Source organism: Passer domesticus, chromosome 3, assembly GCF_036417665.1.
Source record: "Passer domesticus isolate bPasDom1 chromosome 3, bPasDom1.hap1, whole genome shotgun sequence".
In the NCBI taxonomy this organism is placed as follows: Eukaryota; Metazoa; Chordata; class Aves; order Passeriformes; family Passeridae; genus Passer; species Passer domesticus.
The window spans coordinates 44,349,718-44,374,402 of record NC_087476.1 but is presented as its reverse complement, the minus strand read 5'-3'; the positions used below and the strand labels follow the sequence as shown (position 1 = coordinate 44,374,402).

At 38.7% G+C, this 24,685-nt stretch overlaps 1 protein-coding gene across 2 annotated transcripts in view; it reads left to right on the top strand.

Annotated features, from left to right (window-relative positions):
• The first annotated feature begins 252 nt into the window (after positions 1 to 252).
• ATG5 (autophagy related 5) overlaps positions 253 to 24,685 on the top strand; it is a 73,136-nt gene continuing 48,703 nt past the window's right edge. For both annotated transcript variants that reach the window (XR_010358560.1, XM_064412833.1), the window contains exons 1-5: positions 253 to 343; positions 1,017 to 1,171; positions 6,553 to 6,680; positions 13,117 to 13,195; positions 18,920 to 19,082. Coding sequence is in view for 1 of the 2 variants with exons in the window: in XM_064412833.1 (XP_064268903.1) it covers positions 1,064 to 1,171; positions 6,553 to 6,680; positions 13,117 to 13,195; positions 18,920 to 19,082 (478 nt within the window). In the remaining variant the exon portion in view is untranslated. The remainder of the gene's footprint in view (positions 344 to 1,016; positions 1,172 to 6,552; positions 6,681 to 13,116; positions 13,196 to 18,919; positions 19,083 to 24,685) is intronic.

Here is a 24,685-nt window from a genome sequence, read left to right as displayed (position 1 = left end):
GGCCGTGTCCAGTACAGCGGCGGCCCTGCGGCTCTCCGCCTCCAGCGCTGCAGCACCAACAGGGCAGAGGGCACAGGGCACAGGGCACAAGGCACAGGGCACAGGGCACAAGGCACAGGGCACAGGGCTCAGGGCTCCAGGCTCCGGGCTCCCGGCTCCCGCCCTTCCCGCCGGGCCCCGCCCCCATCGCTTCCCGCTTCCGGCGCCGGCGGGGGCGGGGCGCGCGGGCCGGGCGGAAGCCCCGCGGCGGGCGGCGCATGCGCGGGGCGGGGCGGTGGCGGGGCCGGCGCTCAGTTCCTGCCCCGCGCGCGGGCGGGCGGGCGCTGTCGCCGGTCGCGCGGAGGTAACGGCCCGCACGGCCCGGCCCGGCACCGCGCCCGGCACCGCGCCCGGCACCGCCCCGGGCCCGCCGCTGCCCGGCACCGCGCGCCTGCCGCCGCCGCCGCGGCGCTGCCCGGCCCGGCCCCGTGGGGCGGGAGCGCCGCTGATTCACCTCGGCCGGCTGCCGGCAGGGAGGGAGGGAGGGAGGGAGGGAATGGAGGGAGGTCGGCAGACGGACGGACAGATAGGCAGACAGACAGATAGGCAGGCAGACCCCGCGGGGCCTGTCCGTGCTCCGGGCGCCGCCGGGTGTCAGCGCGGCGCTTGGCGATGCTGGGGCCCGCCGTGCGGCCTCGGTGCCCCCGGGCCGGTGCCCGGCTCGGTTCGGGGCCGCGCGGCGCGCCGGGAGCTGCCGGCGGTAACGGGAGGGCACCTCTCGGCTCTGCGGCTGGGGCGTGATGCAGCCTTAGGAAATGCTCACTTGTGTTTAGCTCCTTGCCCTCACCATGTGTTTGTAGCTGGGAACTTAATTCATCCCGTTCTTTGTAGCAAGTGAGGCATTTAGTGCCCCGGTGACAGCCTTGGGCAGCCTGCAGGAACGTAGTTACGGGAGAACCTTTAACAAGGTGTATTTTGTTTGCAGTCGTCCTGACTTGTTTTCTCTGTTGGGGGTGGGGAATGGGTTATGTTTGTAGCTGAAGAAACAAATTGATCTACATGTGCTTCACTGTCCATTGGAAGAATGACAGATGACAAAGATGTACTTCGAGATGTGTGGTTTGGGCGAATACCGACCTGTTTCACTCTGTATCAGGATGAGATAACTGAAAGGGAAGCTGACCCCTACTATGTGAGTATGACAGAGGTAGTCACAAAAAATAGTCCAAGGCCATGGTTATGTGTGTTTCCTTCATTCTCTTCACGTACTACTGCATATTGTGAAAAAACCCCACTTATTTTCTTCTTATTCCTGGTAGCTTCTGAAAGTAAACATACAACCATGCTGTGTGACTTCATCTTTCTTCACAGCAAATTGTGTCACTACTGAGAGAAACTTATCACAGATAATTTAAGATCTTTGAAAAAATTCTGAGAAAGTTAGTGAGTGACTAGGCAAAGGAGGAGGCTGAATGTGAGTTTGTATGTTCTTGCATAATGAACAGTCAAAGGGAGAGAACTTCTATTAACGCAGAAATAATTTAGTCAGACTTATGAAGTCTTAATATTTAACGTTGGTCACCTGTGTAACACAAACTTCTAATGAACACTGGCTCTGTGGATGACTTCTGCTCATTTTCTTTTCTTTAAAGTCCACCAGCCATGAGAGATCTAGCTCAAAAATGAGGAAAGCAGCTGTAATGGCTGAAGAGAACACTGCCTGAACAGGACTGCTAGCTGATGATAAAAAAGGGATGATGGATGTATATGAGTTATAACATGGAAGTGCCTTCTATAATGATGTATTTATTTATTTATAGTGTTCTCATCAGTTTTCATTCTTTCAGCACCTAATAGGCATGTAATTGAGAAAGAATGTTAGCTGATTCAGTGAAATGCAAATCTGAAATATAATGAGTATATGTGAGGGAAATCTTGAACTTTTAATTTTTATGGGATTCTGAAATTCTCAAGCATTATCGTATCCCGTTCCACACTGGATAGAACTTTCTTTTTTCTGTGTTCAATAGCATCTTGGAGTCATCAGTTTCTCATCTGAATGTGTTGTTTTGAAACCTAAGAAACTGTTGGTGCTTTTTGTTCAGCAATAATAGCGCTCATCTTTGAATATTTTAGTTTCATCACTGCTAAAAGATAAGCACTGCGCTTCATATTTATTGACCTATTGCCAAATACATCTAACCTAAAAGTCTGAGACTTTAAATTATACATCTGAGTTAAAATATGTTTGCACACTTTGTGTAAGAGCTACTTGAAAGTTATGGATTTAAATTTAGAGGCTTACAGCCTTGATCTGTTTAACATTGGCTGGGAAAGCATGAAACCATGTTATCCTCGTGGTGTGGCCAGCTTTCTAAGTCAAGGAAATGGTTTTCAGGTCATAGGATTTATTTTATTTACTCCATGTAAAGTGTGCACAAAAATTCTCAATGCTTAATTTTTTCTTTCTGCAAAATGTGGTTATTCATGGATGACAGTTGTAAAATTTTAGCTTCTTAATTTTTCAGTTCATGTTGGAGCTGGTAATACAGCTTTGTGTCTTTGGAGGGACCAAGGATTTATAATAGTATAAGGCAGAATAGCGATCAAGGTTTTAAGTCACGGTGTAGTTCTGATAGTTTCAGAGTGTGTTTGCATTAATGTTTCTGTTCAGATCTGGAGTGCGTTTGAAATAAGTCTTCATCCTTTCCACTTCCTGTGCCCAGGCTGGTATCACAGAGCACTCAGCCCATGGGTCGAATCATTTTCATGTGAAGCTGAAGGAGCAGATGGGCTTCAGTTGGTGTATGGGAGCAATCTTGAGCTAAATCAAAGTAAAATTATGGGTAAAGTAGAAAAGTACACGTAGTTAACATTTCCAGTCCTTGACATCAGCTCTTCAGCTGTACATGGCCCCTCTTATTTGTAAGTATAACCTCTCTATTCCAGACTGCCTTTCATAAATGGAAAGACTGCATGGGAAGGAAATGCTGGCATCATTAAGTTGAGAGAGGATAAAGGATTCTGCTCTGAGGAACTAGCTTGATGAAGATGAAGAATGACGTAGACTTGGGGGGTGAGGGGTTAGAAAAACAGCTCCGAGTCTGTGGGATGGATTTTGGTTTTTGTGAGTGGTGTGACAGGAGAGCCCTGTCTGTTAGATGTGTTAGTGCAGCACAGGAGTTGAAGCATGTGTTTATCACCTTCTGGCACTGCACAGGGGTAGGACAAGTAATATAAAATTAACTTGTCTGCCTTTTGGAAAGAGTGGTGACATAAAGACTGGGCAGCTCCAGTAAAACACTGTCCTCTGTCTTAATAGAGTCATGTAGGGTAGGTTTCTGCAGTTATGCTAGAAATGGATACATCAATTTTCTTTGGAGTGTTTCATGCAGATGGTTATGTTTTGAGTGACAGCACATTTAGGAACAGCTTGCTTGAACTACTTTTGTTGCTGATTTGTCTGATTTTTCTCTCATCCTAAAATTGTTATGCATCTTATTTTAAAATGATACGCTGTTTGACTCTTGCTGCAAGCAACAAGTAGAAAGAAAAAGATGAAATAAGTATACAGGAAGCAGAGACACATTGGCTGAGACTTGTCAGATGTATAAAGAACAAAATTACAGTAAGATACAGTCTTAGAATGATGGTCTGCCCAAGGGACTGGTCTTTAACAGGATGACTCTTTAGCTTGCTTGGTGTCAAAAGTATTATTTTGTTCAGATATCTGTAGGACAGAGCAACGTGAAGCCATTCCACGACAGGATATTTTATTTCATCTCCCTTGACACTTCAGTGATCAGACCAGTCCAGTTCTAGTTAAGTCTGTAACTTTTCTGTTTATTGTTTCTCATGTAAAAATACTGCATGCTGTGCAACAAAACCTTTGGATATACCGGGAGTGGCACTCTTTCCATGAAATTGTATCACAAGCATTTATGTAGGCATTAGGAATTCTTTGTTATTCATTTAACCTCCTGGTTAATAAGAAAACATTCCTGGTTATTGTGATTAAAAACTGTAGCAATACCTAATATTCAAAAGGAAGGTGTTGCGATTTGTGTAGTTTTTGGGGATAGCATTTAGGGATGACTGTGAGGATTTAATCTACTTAGTGATGTATTTGGACATTTACTGTTCTTAAGTAAAAAAATTTAATGAAGAGAACCCATGATCTTGTTATCTTTCAGTGGGTGGGGAAGTGATATTAAAAGGGGTAACAAGGTAAAAATGTGTTTAAACTGCTCTTAAAGATCTCACTTAACAGATTTAGTATACTTATAAATCTCTAAGATTAATAAAAGCTAGATAAATTAAAGCTAGAAAAGTGGTAGAATTGGATCCTTTGATTTCTCCTATGGAAGGGGATAACTATATCAAGGTAAAAGAACTGGGGGGACCAAACCAAGAGTTCAGTAGAGTTCTACAAATGCTCAGCATCTCTGAAATCTGTTAATGTGATTAACTGTTGGGTTTTGTACAGTTGTACAGTTTTTGTTGAAGCATTTTGGGAGTGCTGGCCATGTTCTGTTAAATTCAGTTGGTTATTGTCTGTGTTCTCTAATTATGTTGAAGTAAAAACTGGGTTGTTCTTTCACAATATAAACTGAAGTAGAGTATTTTACGAAGGAAGTTACGCAGTTTAAAGGGTTGTGTCAAACACTGTTGCAGTAAATAATACTTCCATGTATTTATCAATTTCAGCATGGCTGTGCTACATGCAACATGCTGAAAATTGGCTTTTATAAGAGTTCTAGTAAGTCTCATCAGAGCACACCAGCATTAATTTAACTGTACATATCATGCAGAAACAACATGAAATTATTGCCAAAAATATGTGGGTTTGATTGGTATAGCCTGCACTGTATTGTCTCAAGGACAATTAGTGAAGATATGTGGAATTAGGTAAATAAAGGATAAGCTTATATTGTCATTCAAGTCATTAAAGTACCAAACAATTCTTGCTTGAATGTGTACATAACTTCATTGAATTTATTGAGTTTGCCTTTTAAAAATGAAGGCTGTGTTTTGATTACATTGTTTCTACTGTGTTTCATAGGAGCAATGTGATGATGGTAATGAAAACAGCAGTTGGAAAAAGAAAACCATATGGTACATGAAAAATGGAGTGTTAACTGACATGATGATGACTGTGACAGGGGTGATACTTGGCCTTATGTAATTTTATAAAATTGTAACATTTACCTGTGTCACAGATGTAACGTAATGCAGCATTATCAAAAAGATGAATCTGTTCTTCCAGGAACTTGATGTACTCTCCATACTTCTTTATTAATTGAGTATTTACTAATTGTATTATCATGGCCAAAATATTATCTGATTTATATATCAAAGTGTGGTCTAGTTATTGGAGAAATTCTGGAAAAATGTTGCAGCAGAGATCAAATTTTCTGTCAGGCAAAATATATCCTTACATGGTTTAGGATGTCTGTACCACAGGCATTCACTTAGGCCTGGCATTATTCATATACTATAAATAAAATACTTTAAGAAACAGCACTGGTTATGAGGAACACTGGAAAAGAAATGTTTCTCTAAACATTCAAAATATAATCTATATATACCTTAGGCCCATCTATTTTATTAATAATTATGAAGTAGAACTTTACAGGATGGATACTATTAATTTAAAATGTCTGCTCTAAAGCGAATTGATATTTTACAGGGAGGTTAATCTTTACTCATTGAGATGAAATGCTGAAAAGCATTGTTTGTTAATGCTTATGGATTGATTTACCTCTAGTGAATGTGCACACAGTCATCAGTCAATTCACTGATTGATACAGAGTGCATAACCACTCCTGGGCATAACTCTTTAAAAAAAGAGAATGTTGCAAATAAAAATAGCACAACATTCTGATTTGGATAGTATACACTCAAGAAAAGAAGATAGTATATAACAGAGCTGTAAGAATATGTCTTGTTTCAGCTAATAAAATACTTACAGTTTTCTTTCTGATTTCAGTTCCCGGGTGAAGGTTAAATAGTGGAAGAATAGTAGTCTTGACTAATAGGTTGAAATAGCAAACCCAGTGCAAAGAAAATGAAAATTGACAGCTATTGGAAGTACAAAACACTTGGAAATCAAACCCTTAAGCATCTAGTTTTCATTGTTTTTTGTTTTTTTTCCTTGTGTAGGGATTTCTGTTTTGAAATAATAGCTGATAAACAGTTGCTCATGCTTTTCAATAAGAAGTTACAGTCTCTTCTTATGTGTTCATATAAAAAAGGTTTAACGCTTCATTATTTAAGTACAGAAAAGCAGAAATTGAGGTCCACTGTTCTCCCCCCACCCCACTGAAAGAATCAAGAACTTAATTTTTTACTTTTTTTGGTGTTAATATATTGGATACTACTATTATGTATTTTCTGAGTACATAATTTTATAGCCTTCCACTGACCATTAAAAAGTAAACTGTCACACCTTAAAAAGGGGAAGAAAAGAATGTTAACTGAATTTTTTGTTATGAAAATGCATACTTGTTACAGATTTTTACTAGTTTAGTGTATTTTATTTACACTTAAAGCTTCTGTAATTTTTTTTTTCAGTTGCTTTTGCCAAGAATAAGCTACTTGACACTGGTAACAGACAAAGTGAAGAAGCACTTTCAGAAAGTTATGAGACAGGAGGAAGTTAGTGAAATATGGTTTGAATACGAAGGTACACCACTGAAATGGTGAGTTTATTGAACTTTGTACTTTATGCAGTTTATCACATAGAGAGTTCTCAGGTTCAGCACAGTGTCAGTTTTCCTAAAGTAATCACTCCCTTGGGCTTCAAAGATAGCAAAAGAGGGGGTGGGTAAGAAATGCATGTTTTTTGGGAAAAACAAAAGGTTTAATGTTGAACATATTTTTTATTATTCTGCTTGAAGTTTTATTGTATGTGTAAGACAGAGGTGTTGTGCTGCACTTACTGGTTTTATTCTTGTTGTTACCATAATTCAGAATGCTTGTGGTTTTGGCTTCACCGTTGCTCGCAGTAGAATTGCCAAATAAATCTTCCTTTAACATATTCCACCTTCCTAAAGATATCTAGTAACACAAATAGGAAGTAATAATTCCGGAGTCTGAATGCAAATAGCTTATATGCATCACGGTAATAAAACATGAGTAGCCTTCACTGTTCACTGGTGTGATACGTGCTTGCACTGTAAAAAAATCTTAATATTAATCTGCAAGTGTTTGTTGAATTCAATTAGTTCAAGTTTACTGAACTAATTGCTGTTTATTCTGGTTTTATTTTTTCCTGTAGTCTATTAAAATAATCTTCTTTTGGGTGTTTAGTTTGTTGGGGTTTTTTTGTGAGAGGTTAGGGACTTGGACTGATATTGTTTCATTTAATTAATTTTCATAAATACTTACCATTGGGTTTTCTACTTCTTTTGCTGTTAAAGAGTTTTAAAGGAAATATTGAGAGCTGCAGTGTTTCCTAGTTCTGTATAGATAGTATCAGCCATCCAGAAGGTATATAGTATTTTGAATGATGAAGAGATTTTTATCTCTTTTTATTTCTTGTATCATCATAGGAAAGAAAATTAGTTGATTTTTTTTCATCTTACTGAACCTGGATTGTCTTGTGATTAGCAAACATCACGTCATGGAATGCAGTAGATCTCATAGTCTTTTGTTTCTTTGAGACCAACCTAGTGTAAACCTTGAAAATATGTAAAGAGAAACCCATAAAAACGATCTCTTTAAGCTTTTATTATAACTGACTGGCAAAACCATCTTTAGACGTATAAATAAATTATGTGGAATTTAACAAGAAATGGTGTCTTATGTGCCACGGTAATGTTGAGTCATGGATACTACCTAAGTAAACAGTAAAGGTACCACATTTACCCCAGGCAAATATTGTTTATAATCCCAGGTAAATATTGGAAGAAAACTAGTTTTCACTGAAGTTGTAACAAGAAAGGAGAGAGAGGCTTTGTACTTCAACCACAAATAGACCCATATTTTCTCTAAGTTTTCAAATACCATGATGTTTAAACTAGAATTTAAAAAAACTGTACAATATAAAAAAAACCCTGTACAATATAGGTATAGACTAAAAATGTAGCTGGTAATTCTAAAATTAAGTAAAGAGTTATTAAATTCATTGAACATAGAAATGAAAATAGTTAGTCTAATCATGATCTGCTAATTGAGGCTCTCATCTTTCAGAAAAACTAAGCCTATTCTGCCAGAACCAGCTCCACTGATTTCAGTGGAACTGCTTTTCTAAGGAAAGTGCTATTTCTAAACCAGTATTTCAGGAGAATGGTAATCCCATAGAGAGCCAAAGCTTCTTCTGGAGAAGACTCAACCACCAGAACTGAGAATTAGATTGAGTTAGTAGTCAGTAGAGAAAGAATAGCAAGCATTAATGTTTAGTCTTTTAAGCTATGACTTGTGCATTCAGAATCAAATAGAACTTGTTAATAATATTGTTTATTCTAATTATTTTCTTTGAGGTAAATACTTTTACTTTTTTTACTATGAGGTGTTATTGTTTACAGTCTATGCAGTTTCATATCTAGTTGGGGTGAAGTCTGTATCTGTTCAGATGCAGCTCTTCCATTTTCCAGTGAGATTTTGGAGGAAGTCTGAAACATAGTTTCTACTTCAGGCTCTGCAGTGCTTGGGTCAAGTTCTTAGAGAAAACAAACCCTCCAGGCCTGAAGTTACATGGGCCTGGTTCTTGGTCCTGCTGAGAGTTGGGACTGGGGAAGATGGATTCTTTGCCTGCAGGAGGTGTGCTCTGGGGGAGGGTCTGTGTCACCAAGGTGAGGAGTTTCAGGAAGAGATTATGAGACTGCAGCATTAGAGACTACAGAAGGAAATGGATGAAACCTTAGACTCTCCTGCAGCTACAGGAGATTAAACCTACAACCACAATGAAGGAGATGCAGTCAAAGACTGTGATTACTGGATTAGAAAACAATCTTCTAGGATTTGGAAGAGCTGGAAGTTTATGACTTCTTGCAACAGGAGGAATGTTCCTTCTACACCTGCATTTCTCCAAGTACAGCACAGGTTCAGTGCTCTGGCTGCAGGTGAAGGACTGAAGGTGTTGTTCAGTAATGCATCTGATATGGCTGAACCTGAACTGTGTAGGGACACCAGGAGGAAATGAAAAATTAAGTCATAAGTCTGTATTTGGCTTACTGTCCTTTCTCCAGGACTTTTAACTCTGCCATTTCATGGTCACTGCAGCTGAAGCTGCCACTGGTTATCACAACTATTTTGTCTTAACAGATAAGTAACACATTCAGCTTTAGGTTATCTCTGGTTCATCCAGTGTCTGCATCAAGAAATCTTGACTACTTGTGTCCCATTGTGCTGCTTTTCCAGAAGATGTGAGAGGTTAACAGGAACCAGGATCTGTGATGTAGACACTTATTAAGTTGTTTAAAGAAGACTTTATCAATTTTCTCACCTGGATTGCATGATCTGTTGCCCTTACTAGTCCCTCCTCTGTTCCTGAACCACAAGAACTCAACCAACCTGTTGTCTGTCCTATTAAGTTTCATACATCTAAGCTGCTCCCTGACATGGAAGACAACCCTCTGTCCTCTTCTGCCCTGCCTGCCTTTACTAAGCAGCTTATGTCTGTCCTTCCACAGCAGTATTCCAGTTGTGTAGGCTGTCTAACTATGCCTCAGGTAGCCCAACATTCTCCCAGTAATGTCACAGCATGTGCAACTCTACTTTTCCTGCTTGTTTCCCAAGCTATATGCACTTCTGTAGATACTTGTGGTGGGCTCTCTCCTCCCTTCTTTTATCACTTTGACATCTCCCTTGCAGCTATCATCTTTCACCAATTGCTATCCACCCATGTCTATTAATTTCTGTTTACCTGTGGGTTGTTATTTACGCTTCTGTTGTTTATGGTCTAAAGCTCTCACCAGGCTGGGCAACCTTAAGGCAAAGATACTTTTGTCTGACTTAGGTGGATTCCATCTTTCCCTAGCAGTCCATTATCCCCAAACAGTATCCTATGTCTGTAAAAGCCAAGTAAGTCCTTGTTGTTGCACCAGTTGCATAACCAGCTCCTGACCTGCAGACACCTCTCTGAACCTCTCTCCTTTAATGGCGAAGTTGTGGAGATGCCTCCTTGCCCCTAGAACTTGTAGAGTCACTTTTGATACTCTCAGGGGTTCTGTTGCAGCACTTATCGTTTGTGCCCATGTGGGTAAACAGCAAGGACTAATAATCCAAGCAGAGGACAACTTTGCCAATCTGCAACTTTTTACCAAGCAGCAACCCTCTGCAGGTTAACAAGTGAAGTTGGCAGATGGGGCTCTCTCCCCTGCAGGATGGAGTCTGGCTGTGGCTGCTTCCTCTGGCTGTGGATGGATGTGCTGTTCAGACAGCTCTGATGCTTCCTCAGAATTTCCAGCCTCTGGTCTGACACTGAAGCACTGCCAGTGGTTGGAGAAGGCCTGCCCTCTCTTGGCCAGAGGTTAAGGACGCGTTTCTGTGTGTCCATTGGGAGCTGCTCTGGCAGTCACCCCTTGGAGCACCTGAGCTGGGTCGAGGCCCCTTTGCAGCAGGCGGCTCTGGGAGCCTCACTTGACTCCCTGCACACCCACACAGCCAGACAAGGTTTCCTTACCTGCTCGACCTCGGTTTCCCATAGCAGAGCCTCAGGCATCTGGGTCCTTAAAAGAGCTTGGTCATGGTGTAAAAACGGAACGACAGCTTGAGCTGGTGCCCTGAGCAGGGACCCCAAACCAAGGAACCCCTGGGCTTTTACACTCTCTCAATCTGTGTGTGACAGTGTGGGGTTTTTCCTCTGTGTCAGTGGCTCCTGCCATGTCTCTTGAGTGTCCAGTCACCTGGCAGGGCCACAGAGCCCCGTGCCCTTTCCTGTGCAAAGGGTCAGCACCAGCTTTGGCCTCTTGCTTGGGGCTCCCATCACTCAGAGCTCAACCTGCAGCTCCCTCTGCAGCACTCTGAGCTACTGGCACTGAATGGATTCCTCAACACCAGAGTTCACACAAGTCTGGTTCTCCCCATCCTGTGAGTCCCCACTGACCACTTCAATGACTGCTGATACTTTCTCTCCAGATTCTCATCTCTGTGAGATCTAGGTGAAGATGCCATTAATCTCTGTCTTCCTGATGCTGAGCAACCCCTGGCTCCCTGCAGCTTCTTAGCTTGGTGACATAGATCCTCACTGATGTGCACCTCCTCTAGGCAAGGACATTTCCTCGCTTGCTCTAACCCTCAGGAGAGGTCCTAAGCTCTCCTGGCAGCTTGAAACCTGGAGAACTGCAGCCTTTCTCAGGAGCCCTCTCTGAGTGATGCCACTCTGTGCTGAGTAGTTTCTTCAGTAGATGCTAGGGGATGACACCTGCAGCTTGTTTCCATCCTGTCTGAGCACTTGCACATGGCTTTCAGTGGAATTTTTGTCCTTTTTGTGTCGGTTGGCATTCTAGCCCTGGTAATTGTAAGGGTGGCTCTCTAGTACCAACTGGATGGGTGCTTGACCATTCCTGTTCATAAATTAGCAGAAGACAAAAGGTCAAAGCATCATTGAATTAGGCATCATTAACTCTGCAAAGCACAGAGATTTTACTGAAAAAATTTGGTTACGTGAGCTTCACTATGTAATCTTAACTCATTAGAAAATACAGATGTAGGCCAAGACCTGATGCAGGAGTTTTTGTATGGATTTTTTGTTGTAGTTTTCTTTTTCTTAGTTATCTGTTTTCTTGTATAAATTGAAAGTAACTGGAAGTCATTGTTCATATTGAAAATTTATGTTCATCTAATTATCAAATCTGATCTTTGTTACTTAACTCACCTGGGAAACCACTATTACATGGAACTCTTGCTGAAACCTTGTTAAGTGTTTAGGACATGATTCGCAGTTAGTAGATAAAAATCTTCATGGTAAAAATTTGAGCATTAGCATTGAATCAGAATAAATCTGGATATGCATCCTCTTTATTCTCAGGTAAGCTCAGGAATTGTAGTAGTATTTTGTGTTTTATTTTGCTGTCGTGGTGAATTTGTCTTGGCTTTGGGGTGGCTCACCCGTAGAGGGTGCTAAAGCACTGTTGTGTGAGAGCTTCACCGATCTGGAAAGTGGCTTGGCACAGGTGCTGTTAAAACAACACTCTCGGTTAGTGCTCTTGGGACTTTCAAAACTTATGTACGTGCTTGGGTCTGTGACCTGTGATCAGTCCCATTTAGTTCAGTGAAACTACTGACTTTACAGTTCAGCATGTGTTTCTCTCTTTGTAGGATGAAAAGCTAGTTAGGCTCTTTGGGTTATGATTTTTGAAAGATAAGGGAATGGGTCTTGGTATGCTGAATGTAAAAAAACAAAAAAAAATCAAAAATCTTGCCAATATCTGTGTGTAAGAAAACTGAAAAAAGCTTTTTTTACAGTGCCTGTGGGGGTTTTGTGTGTGATATATGTTTCATATACTGCTGGGGGCTGTATATTCTAATGAATTTAAAGGAGAGAAAGCTATGAGACAGAAGTGAGTATTTGTCAGAAGCAAGCTTTTTTGGGTAACTCCTTTAATCTAGAATGCCATTGAAATACAAAACTCCAATTAATTTTTTCCTCCCCTTTCATTCTTCTTAATTTGATAGTAAAGATAGAGTTGATCTTGATCTATCATCTTTCAGCCCTTTTACAGATATGTAATTTTTTCACTCCTCTACTTATTCTCTGCATTGCTATATCAGATATATGGAAGAAGGAGAGGATATTAAGGGTCAGCATGGTATAAACCCAGGACACTCCAGCATCTGAAAGCATGTGTGCTTTTCCTGGTCTGATGCTTTTGAGCTAAAAGTTCTATTTTGGAAGGTTCCACAAAGCAGCTGTAGGCCACTTAAGGCTGTTGCAAAAGTAGCAGTGTTTTGTGGGCACAGCTTGGAAACCACTGGTTTAGATATTGAACTTGTACATTCCAGACTTAATTCTGCCTGTCAGTCATCTGAACTTGCCTGTATAACTTTTCTATGTAAACAATAGATAGTGCTAACTGTGGGAGTTAAACAGCTATTTTGTGTGTATGTGTGTGTAAATGCAGGTATGTTAACTGTGATACATAGAATTAAATGCATGGCTTCTATATTAAATGAATATCTTGTGATTTTTAGGCATTACCCAATTGGTTTGCTCTTTGATCTCCATGCATCAAATACAGCCCTTCCTTGGAGCATCACAGTGCACTTCAAGGTAAATTGATATAGACCCTTTTCTTAAGAATGAGTGAGCATGAGATTGCATGAAATTTGGAAGCTGGAAAAAGGTTTCATAACTATTTTATAAAATATGTGAATGGTGTGATTTGAAAGGGAGAATATCCATTGTTCAGGAAGCATTTAAAGGTTTCTGTAAATCTGCAGCTATTTTCCTTGAGACTTTGTGTGCTTTTACTGGACTTTCTGTAGAAAATTATTCTCAATAATCTCAAAATCCAAAATTGTTTTTCATGTCATGAGGCTTATGATAAAAGAACTTTTTACAATGTTTTCAATTTAATTGGTTTGAGTTCACTGAAGATTGGGAAGACTGAGAAGTACTCATCCTTCTAGGCACATGTGAGCATGGATATGAGATGCTATAGAAATCTTTGAAGTCAGGGAATGCTGACTTCAGCATGGTTGGTCCCTTTTAGAGACCTGAGTGAAATGAGTTTGGTCTTGTGACAGCTTAGTCACAGGAGAGACATTGTTTTGATTATATATTGTAAACTCATTAAGTATGGCTTAATAGCACTACTGATCTTTGCTCAGAATGGAACTTGAACAAAGTTAGCTTTGGTGCAGGATTCTTGCATACTCTGAAATGCATTGAGACAATAATTCCAAGTATGTTTTGAAGTCAAAAGCACAACTACAAATCATGATATGTAACTTTGAAATGTTAATTTCTCCATTGTAAAAGAAATAGTGCAGTAAGAAAACTGATGTGAAGGACAGCACTACATTAATGGGTTTGACTTTAGTGCATGAGCGATTTGAGTGAAATGAAAAATGTATTGGGGAAGCACTTGTCTTGAAGGTTTTCATTGAAACAATTCTCAAAGGTGTGTGAGAAAAGCTTTTTCCAACAGTAATCTGATTATTTTTGGAAGTGTACACTGAAAGCATACATACTTGTGATATGTATTTCTACATGTTGAAACTTCTAAAATGATTGACTTAATAGATCTGAAGTTGGGGATGTTTTTGAAACCACTGTAATTGCTACACTTGTCTGATAAATGTCAGAGACCTGGGATGAGGAAACTTCCAGAATGTCCTGACGAAAATGTAGGGCGTCTAGTTTCATAAACCATGGTTTAATTGTTATGTTCTGAGAGCTCTGGGATATTAACAGTGGCAATGTGGGGATGTTGCCATCACAAAGTAGAGGCATCTTGAGAAGTTGCAGCACCACAGCACTTTTTAATCAGCAGCATAAATTTGGCTTTAATGTCCATGTTGCTGCTTGCCAAAAGATCAGCTACTTTTGGTTTTTCTGAAAGGTATACATTGAAGATCAGCAGAAATAATTAACTGCTAAGGTAGTATTATTTTAAAAGTTGATGTAATTTAGTAATATAATACTGTGGAGTTAGCACCTGGATAATCTCTCTTCCTATTTTGATGTAATCTGAAAGTTTATTTAAATAAAACCCCTCTGAATCCTTAAGTCAAAACATAACTGAAAGATATCAAAGTATGTCAAAATATTGAAGAGGTTTTCATGTGTTACAGTTCCTTACAGCTGAATAGTTTAGGTGTCGGATTTTGACTGGAGTATTCTTTTCATTTCTGTGTAGCTATTCTTCAAAGAGTTGTAATTTTTATTTGGCTTAATCAAAGAGTGTTAGATTTTATGGAGTTTAACTTTTGTTGTTGTGGCTGTCTCCTTTCTTCTACCAATGCATGCAGTCAACAACAGATATCTCAAACATCTGTAAAATGTGTTTTTCAACTTCTTTTTAAAAGTCAGATTCCCCCTATCAGGTTTCTTTGTTTGAAGTTAAAAACATGGAAAAGGCTTATTTCTGTTCAGCAGAAGTTTTCAAGTTGATAGATGTTTGTAGTTGTCCTCCTGTATTATATACGCAGACCAAATCATAAACGCAGTTAGTTTTTGCACTGAAGAAACAGTTTGTTAATTTGTACTTCTGGTATGCAATAAAATTACATGCATTGTATCTTGTAAAGTAGAAAAACAGTTTCATTAAATAGTTGCAGAAGGATGAGGCTGAACAGCATACGGGGGTCTGAGAATCATGAGAGGCTGTAGCCTGGAAAGTTGCTTTTGTTATCCAGGTGTGGCTTTACAGGAAGGAGGGAAATTCTACTCCTTCCTGTTAAGATCATCTCACCTTACTCTGCGGCTTGTTTAACACTATTCAGTTCTGTGTGGTAATCACCTCTCCAGATTTTGGGCAGTAGATAAGATGGCAGCAGTGTTGGAGGAGAGGAAATTGTGTGTGCCAGGGCAAATGCTGAAGTTCTGCTGAAGCCATTGTCTGCTGGTGCCTGCCTCTCCACCCATACATGACCTGATGTACGGGAGGAGAGGCAGTGTCTGTCCTTGTGTGACAGTCATCATCTTTGTGGTTTTTTAGGTGAAGATGGGTCGGGTGGAATGGAAAGGCAGTACTTTTCCATGTAGCATGTGGATCAATTGTGGAACTGCTAGGAGATATTGTGGAAGCCAGAAGTATAAATGTTTTTGTTTTTTTTTAAACCAGTCTACTTAAAGAAAAGACCACTGATAGTAACTAAACACAAATACATAGATGCACCCCCTGCCACTGGATACATTCCTTATGGTTTTTAATGCCATTTTCTGTAAATGTAGTCTAATGCAAGTAGACTGTCACAGGATAGACAGATGTTTTGTGAACTAGAACTGAGAGATAAATATGGGTGGAATGGAGTTACGAAACCAGACTGTTGAAATTGCCAGTGATGTTTTTGGTACAGTTTTTTGCGAGAGGTCGTTTAGTGCTCTTGTCTGTACAGACAATACCTATTTCTTTGTGACCTGTTCATACTGCAAGGGTCTACTGGTATGTGAAAACAAAAAACAGAACTCCTTGAGCTTTCTAAGAAAATCAGAGTCAGCCCTTAGTAACTGTTCTTTCAAAGATGCAGGACATGGAGGGAGTAAGACACCACTAATGAGAGTACTTGAATTAAAGCTACTTTTGTCATCTGTTAATACTTTTTGCAAATCTCCTAGTTGTGTAGCCAGGAGTGGCAACCAGTTTGTTTACAATTGTCCCTTTCTTCAGGAAACTAAGTAAAGTTATTTATAATTGATCAGTATTTCTTCAGGTAGAAAGGCAAGTAGAATTTTTTTTAAAAAATACAAGCACACATGATCTACATTTAAGTATAAAACTCATTCTTTTGTACCCTGATGGATAAATCAGCTGGGATACCATGTTTTCTGTTGACAGTCTCATGTAGGAAAAACTGTTTCATGTACTTCTTGCAGGTGTGCAGTGTTTTTTTCTAAGTTGTCACTTTCATGTTTAGGTTTTTCAGCTTCTACTTACAGTACTTCACAGAAATGTGTCAGTGTTTTCCTACTAAAGAAAAACATACACAGCACTGAGGTTCAGGAGTGTTTTCCAGTCTTTCACAGTGTTACTTCTTAGAAGCTGGGAAAATTAGTCTTGCCACAACTAATTCTACTACTGTGTCTAGATTCTTTATAGTAGCTTAACTAGCTTTAACCAATTTTAAATAGATCCTTGCTGTTCTGCAGACTGCACTGTGTATGATTTCTGGAACTTATCCTCAGGGAGTGACATTAGCTGCAAATTGAAATTCATTGGAAAAATGTCAGCAGGAAGAGGTCTACCTGTAGAAAAAAAAGTCTAAAAAAATGACCCTGCAGTTCAATATTTACACATGTGTAGTGAAACAGTTGTTGTAACAAAACTGTTCTTTTCATAAACTTAGCTAAGACATCACTTTAACTAGGAAAGTCAGGTTCTAGGTTCTTATATTATTTGGCATTAGGTACATACCACTATTTCTTTGTTTTGAGGGATGCCAGTGTCTCACTTGGAATTCTTGTGTGTAAAGATCTTTTTTGATCTTTAACTATGCTATTTCACTCTATTTGTTTCTTCTGGATTGGTTACAAGACTTTACATTTTTATTTGAGCAAGTAAATTGAACTTCTGAAAGTATTTTACAGGCCTATGCAGATGTCAGTTGGCAAAAAACAGTCCCAGTAATGTTTTCCTAGTAATCTTGGGCCCAGTTATGCTGAGATACTCAGCTTTGTAGGGTAGAACAGGAGCAAGGTCTGCCCCAGAAGAACTTTCTTTATTCTGTCTTTAATGTCTTTATACTTGGCCATTCTTACGTAAGAAAACAGATTTACCTCTGTCCTTGGCTTTCTAGTCAGCTTAACATACACCAGTCCAAACAACAGCACTTCCTTTTGCAAGTCCAACATCAAACCATGTAAACTTTAGTGGAAAAGATATTGGCAATCTTTTCTTTATGCCCCTGTTTTTGGAAAATACTCATCCTTTTGATCCGCAGTTTCCAGAGTTTGGGTTCTCACTGTCATAAGGAGGAAACGCTATATGAAATTCCATTATTTAATTTCCAACTCTTCTCAATAACCTAATGAGGAGGGAACTATCACTGTTTTCCTCAGAATTTCTTTCAGGTAAGGCAATCCCCAGCTCCCTTTTTGATATTTTGGGTTTCTGTATTTTGAAGCAGTCTTCACTATTTTTCTTGGGATTATGTGAGGGAGTGACGGTAGGTTTTTTTCCCAGCATTAGATTGCTCCTACTTTGACATGTTAACTATGTTGTAAAAGCCTTTGAAAAATATCCCATTATATGTACTTGTATTTCCAAAATGGTTTTGGCAGTCCCTCACAAAAGCATTTTAAAGTGCCACTTTGTAATAGGTTAAGAGAAAGGGGTCTCTGGTGGAATAGCCTGATGATTTAAGTATGAACATGTGGCAAGCCCTTGGTAGGAAGGGGAGTACTGATGATGCCACCACTCTGGTTTGGCTCTGAGGTTTGCTCCATTTGCATGGTCATAAGCAACTGTGAAAATAAAGTTAATAAGGAGGGAATAAAGGTGAGTTTTGAAACTTCTGAAAACTAAAGGCACTGGATTTGTAGTAGTGAATGCTTGTGTTATTATAAAATGGTAAGTGATAGTAAGTGTGGATAAAAGAAGAACTGGAGGCAGGAAAACCACAACCTCTACAACGCTGGACTTCAGTTAATTTCCAAATAAATGTTTTTTGTGTCTGAACGAGATATAGTGCTATAACTGCTAAATAAATTCGTTAGGAGAGGTAGTTGTCATTTACTGAAGGGTTAAGAGTTGCCTGAGGAGTGGTAGTTGTGCATTTGCAATGCTGAATGCTGTGTGGCAGTGTAACCAGGCAAAAGGGGTATAAAATCGAGTCACACAGGCTAGCAGTAGTCATGTGGATTAGCTGAAACTGGAATTGACAAAGATTTCCAGTGTCACTAAGGAAAAATGTTTGTAAGTGGCAGATATGCTACAGTTCATATATGTGGGTGATTCTGCTTGGTTTTCAAGGAATTACTTAGAAATGGTTGATAAAATATTATAGAGAGCCAGTATATATTAGGTGCCTGTCACTTGCTTCTCATCATTTTCTCCTGTTTATTGTCTGAGATTAAATATCTGCTTGAAAACATATTAAAATTCTGGTTTTACAGAAAGTTGTTGAGCTTTTATTTTTTCCAAAGCATTTTCACTGCAACCTGTGTCTTGTCAGCACAATGAGAGAATGGTTGTTACATTCTTCTGTAAGTAGAAGATTCCAGTGTTCTTCTTTTGCATAAATGTATGCCTATTTAAAATTGTCATTTATTCTTCATCATACAAGGTATATGTTGCATTTATTTTTCTTGATCTATCATTTATCTTTGTAGAATTTTCCAGAAAAGGATCTTCTACACTGCCATTCTAAGGATGTGATTGAAGCTCATTTTATGGCTTGTATAAAAGAAGCAGATGCTTTAAAGCACAAAAGTCAAGTCATCAATGAAATGCAAAAAAAGGATCATAAGCAATTGTGGATGGGATTACAGAATGGTAAATACAACACATCAAGTATTAATTATATTCAGGTTGAACAAGCTAATAAATAATTTCTTCAAATTTCAGTTATTGCATGAGATATAAAATGCCATTGTTCTGCAGAATTTTTGTCTAGTGTAATGGAAAGCATTGATGGGTTTGGTGGTTTATAGTTTTTTTTAAATTAAAATAATAATTTTGGTGATAATTCAAAGGTGCCTGGAGTTATTCAAGGAATTAGATTGGGTCATGACTCTGTTTTAACAAACCAAAACTAGCAACAAATCAAAATACATAAATATTGTCTAGAGTATTTTTGTGCAAATGGTCTTTATTTGGGAGACACCTGGGGTATAAGTATTCAGTATTAGCTATCTTGGACCATACCTAAGAGATTGTCTCCTATAGTTAATGCTTATGGATTGTCACTGGCAAACAATATAAGTAATCTTAAAAAAAAAGTTGTCCAGTAGATTTAATAATTTTACTTTTCTCTCTGCCATTTTTTAAAATTGCTTTATGGCTTTCACAAGGACTTCAGCAAAAATAAGTATTGACTTGGAAAAGTCAGCAAAATAATTCAGAGCAAGATGTTTAATTAGTGTTCTTACTTTGCGCATATGGTATGAATCAATATTACAGTGCAAAATAAAACATTTTTTTGTAATATCTTCTGTATTAAGATTTCTAGAACCTGTAAGTTAAAAAGCTTTTGTATTTCAGTAACTTCTGTCTGACATGGTGATCATGCTGCTGTCATTGTATTTTTTTGATCTCCTGAAGATGTCATTTTATATTTATTTATATTATCTCTAGTAAATTCATTTTATGAAAGCATTTTAATATAAGCATGAAGATGTTTATTCTGTGTTGAGAGACAAAATACAGAATAGTTAGAATTAAGGTCTTCCCATATATGTATACGAAAAATTAAATTAAAAAGAACAACCTTAGAATGTAAGAGGACTTGAACCATGCTTTTGGTTTAGCCTAGAAAGTTCCAAGTTAGTTTTGGTTTAATGTGTGTGTTTAGTGGATGTGTGGCTTTTTTTCATTGTTGTTTAGTGGTACTAGCTTTCATATTAAAGGTACTCTAGTGATAATTTTGAAGATGAATGGTTATTAGAAACTCTGCTTTCTATTTTTTATTTAATTGGATGAGAGTTAGAAATTAAGATATTATCTTAATTTGCCATTTGAGTAGTAAGATCTTGAGGAAGCCCATGCATACCTCCAAAATGAAACAGTACAGGTTAAAGTTCTTTTAACCAGAAGTTACAGAATCTTGATACCCTCAATATTTAAGGTAAGAGGACAGATAAACAGCATGGGTTGTTTTTGTGCTCATCTTAGGCTTTATTATTTGTCTAAAAATATTTTCAGTTGTAGGCAAAGGAGAATGTTTCTGTTTTTCTCTATAATGTTGAGAACGGAGGTTGCCTAGCAAAGCTGATTTCCAGGTTTCACTGTACTTAATGAGAAATTGCACCTGTGGAATCTGACACCTGAATGAGAAGTTTAAGCAATCTTTCAAATGCTAATTTTAATTTCTCAATTCTTCATAAAAGAGAAACAAGAAAAGCTTGTGAAACCAAGAAAACTCTTTTTAAGCATGTTGTATCTTTCAATATGTTTTTATAGGCTTTCGTTTGAGATGTAATAATTTTAAACCACTTTGTGAAACAGAATAAATGACCACAAAAAAGAAAAGAAAGTAGCATTTGTGATAACTGCTTTGTAAGTAAAGGTACATCTGCAGATTGTTTGAAGTTGCACAGAAAAAACAATTTTCTTCAGTTCTTAATTACAGGAAGTGTTATTTGTTTAGTGAGTGATAGCATTACTTAGAAGACATGTCCTGAATTTACATTTTTGAACAGAAACCTATCCAGTTTTGTTTGGAGAAATATAACTATCAAGTAATTTGGTATAAATGTTTCTGCTGAGAAGCAGCTTCTTGAGCAGGTAACACATGAAACTTATCAGTTGCTGTAAGTTGCAGCAGAGGAGAGCTGTAATAATGAATTTGTGGGAAAATCTTATGCTGGTAACAGCTGGTGGTTATTCATATCAACCTTTACATCCCTCCTCCCACCATTTCTGGTTTTATGTTAATCTGATACCAAATGAGGAAAGAAAACATATTCTTCTATTTTGTGCTGTGTTTTTTCTTGCTCTTCACAGACAATTTTTGATTCATAAACCAGATATTTCTGAGGTAGAACACTTCTTTGGGACAGGTACATTTTTGACCAGCCGTGGATGTCTGTCTGTGGTAGGGAAGTGATAAAAGCAGAGTATGCAGCATACTGACCTTTGTTCCTTTGTATGAATTGTTAAAATTCTCTGGTCAGAATTCATGGAAAATGTTACTACTGTTTTTGCTTTGATAGAGTTATGGCCATTTTTATCATGCATGAAAGGGATTTTCAAGTGGGTGGGTTTTTTTGTTCTTGCCTTTTGTGTGGAAAAAGAAAGGCTTTCAGCTTTGAAACTCTTAAGACTCTATTGGCCTGCTGATGAGTCAGGATCAAACCAATGAAATCCCAACTGTTTCCAGGGGGAGAGTTGTATTTTTGCATGGTTCAAAGAATTAATATCTATAACTTCAGTATATAATGGTTGATAAATGAGGGGATTTAGATTCAGCACATCTGCTTTTTATCAGTTGTGGACTAACAGGAGCGACTGTACCCTGAAATTTTCACAGGCATCATTTATAACCAATGAAGAATAGACTTGGTATTTCTGATACATGAGTGGGAGAAATAAACAGTAAGAACTCATAACTATTTTAAGGTTTCTTTTATATATTATAAAATATAATGAAGTCATTATTTAACTGAAAATATTATGGAAAAAGAATGTAATGCTCATTCATGCTGTAGGGCTTACCAGAAGTTAAGGGGCCATATTGAATTGTTCTTAGTAGAGGAGAAAAATCCTTGCAAGCATTCAGAATATACAATATTTTGTCTTTAAATGCATCTGATCTCTTTCTTGCCTTACTGACAGAATCAGGCTTGTGTTGTCTTGCATCTAGTTCCAAAATTTATCTAAACTATTCTTGGGTTTTTGAGAGCCAGAAGTTGTGTTTGTTCTCAGTTACCATATTTCTGTTTAGAAATGTTCAAACTGCAAAAAAGGGAGTGTCCTACAGCCTTTCTTGTGCTGTGTACACTTGACCCACTCAGGTTTGATGGACGTGTTTCTCCTCCTCATAGAGAACTGGTGGAAGCTGTCCTTTACCCCATGGTGAGCATGCTTTAGTAGCTGAACAAATCTTTGTGATCTCAACTCATCATTTGAAATTTGCTTAGAAAATCTTCTGGAGCTTATCAGGAGAATGAATAAAAAAGCTACCTTGTTTACTTCTTCCCTGTTTTGCTACCAAAATGGGAAGTTCTTTCCATGTTCAATGTGTGGAGGATTGGTTAACTGTGAAGAAAGATTAAATAATTAATTTGAACTTTGAAAATTAGTGTGTTGGTTAAAAGTGATTTTAAAAACCCAGTTGTTATCTTCCTGGGCTTCCTTAGTCAAAAATGTCCCAAAATGCATCAAGTTGCTTTATAACTAGCATCAGTACCTGCTTATTCTGGAGTTAAGCTAGCATGGCACACACCAAACATTGCTGCTACCATGGAGCTGAGGGAATGTGATTTGGACTGGTTCATACAGCCCTGCACAAAGTCAGCCCAGTGCTGGTTTGGTGTTGAGCAGGGTCTGGCTTTGAGCAGGTTGGACCTGCAGAATGAATCAGCTGCATCAGGGCAGGCCTTTCTGGGGATGTTTTTGGAGTTTTTTTCCATAGCAGCAGGTTTTGTTTGGGGTTTAGTTAGTTGTGGTTGTTTTTCTGGTAATGAATTGTGACCCAGACCTCACTGTTAGTTCTGCAGTGTTTAGGGGATTGTTACCCTTTCTGCACAAATGATTAAACCACTGCTCCATCACATGGATGAAGTATTGTGAGTCTAAACTGCCATCCCCCTGAAACTGCTGTTGCCTGTGCTTGTCCTCTGTGCTGGCCTGGTGTCTACTTGAATAGCTGCCCTTTGCTTTGGCACAAAGGTGGGGAATTGATAGCAGCCTGCATTCCCCCCTTGGCTTTCTCTTTCCTGCTGTCAAACAGGAGGGCAGAGCAGATCTGTCTGTCTGAGGCCAGTGAGAACCAGTAGGTCTCAAAGGAGGGCAAGAACTATATGAAGGCAGAGAAGGAAGGAAAGCAAAAGGTAACACAGCATTCACAATCCTACTGAAGTCTCTGCCACAAAAGGAGGTTGCCTAAAGATGAGGTAGAGATAGCGTTTCTAGCATTTTCACCCTCTTGTGTTAGATGGCCATGTGTCTAATGAAAACCATTACACTCTGAAGGAGGAAACTTCGAGGTCTCTTTTTCCTGCCTTCTGCTTTTCTTCCTCCCCTCCCTCTCAAAATAAGTCATTTCCTGAAAAATCTGTATAGTCTAACTAAAATTTAGAGTACACTATCTCTAAAAAATAGCCTTCACTTGTAAATTTAACTTTTTAGTTGTTGAGGGTTTCTTGTTTTGCAATTTGAAATGCTTCTAAGTTACTTTCTACTAGTAAGCACCTGAATTTATTAATATGCATTACTATAAAGGTTACTTTTAAGAAAAGCTTTTTTTTTTTAGGAGAAACATAGTACAGAGAAAGCAAAGTGGGTTAGAAAGCTACATGGTGTTATGCTGGTCTGTTTTCATATATATAGAGATAGCATAATTAGAAATGAAGAAATCAAAATTCCAAGGCTATCCTAGACATGGAGCAGAGAGCTGGAGGATGGATAAAATTGTCAGGAGTCCTTTTCCCTTTGACTTCCTCAGGAAAGCCTGTAACAAGCCCTGCTTCTAATTCCTGTGTACACCCTGTGGGGTATGTGTTTCAAAAACAGCTTTGCCTTTCTCCTAGTCCTATCTCACAGCAGAAGTGAGTACATGGGTGATTGGCCAGCACTGAACCCACCACACTCATCAGTGCACTGGTTGGGAAAATCTCAAAATTAGGGAAATCTTAAATTGACGAACCAAAACCACTACAACTTGTCCGTCATCAGAGCTTTCCTTTTAGTTTAAGTGACAGGACTTCTGAGATCACCTGGTTTTTGCTGTAGAGAAAGGTTTTAAATTTTTTAGGATGTATGCATTTTGTTATTTCAATAAAAGAAAGGAAGTAGTCAATCTTGATGACTTTCTTTGCCTAAACCTTTTCCAGGTAAACTGGTGACCTAGAAATGAAGGGAGGTGGTGGTAAGGAAACAGGATAAAGTACTTAAAGTGAAACTTCTGGTTTGTATGTTGAGTAAGTGAAAAGAATGTTGGTAAGGTATGGCTCCCTTGTGTATACTGTAAGAAAACAGGGGGAAAATGCCTTTTTGATGTGATAGATAATCTAAAGAATGACATGCTGCTTTCTTGTACAGTCTTCAAAATGTCCTCTTACATTGAATGTTGTTGCTTTGCTATCAGTTACATGAAGAATATTTTCACATATTTCTGTGGCTTCTGCTACATTAAGTCAAAACTGTTCTAAGGTCCTGTCTCTCTAGATCTGATAGTGACTCATATATGAAGGTAGTCTGAAAAGTTCAGTAAACTT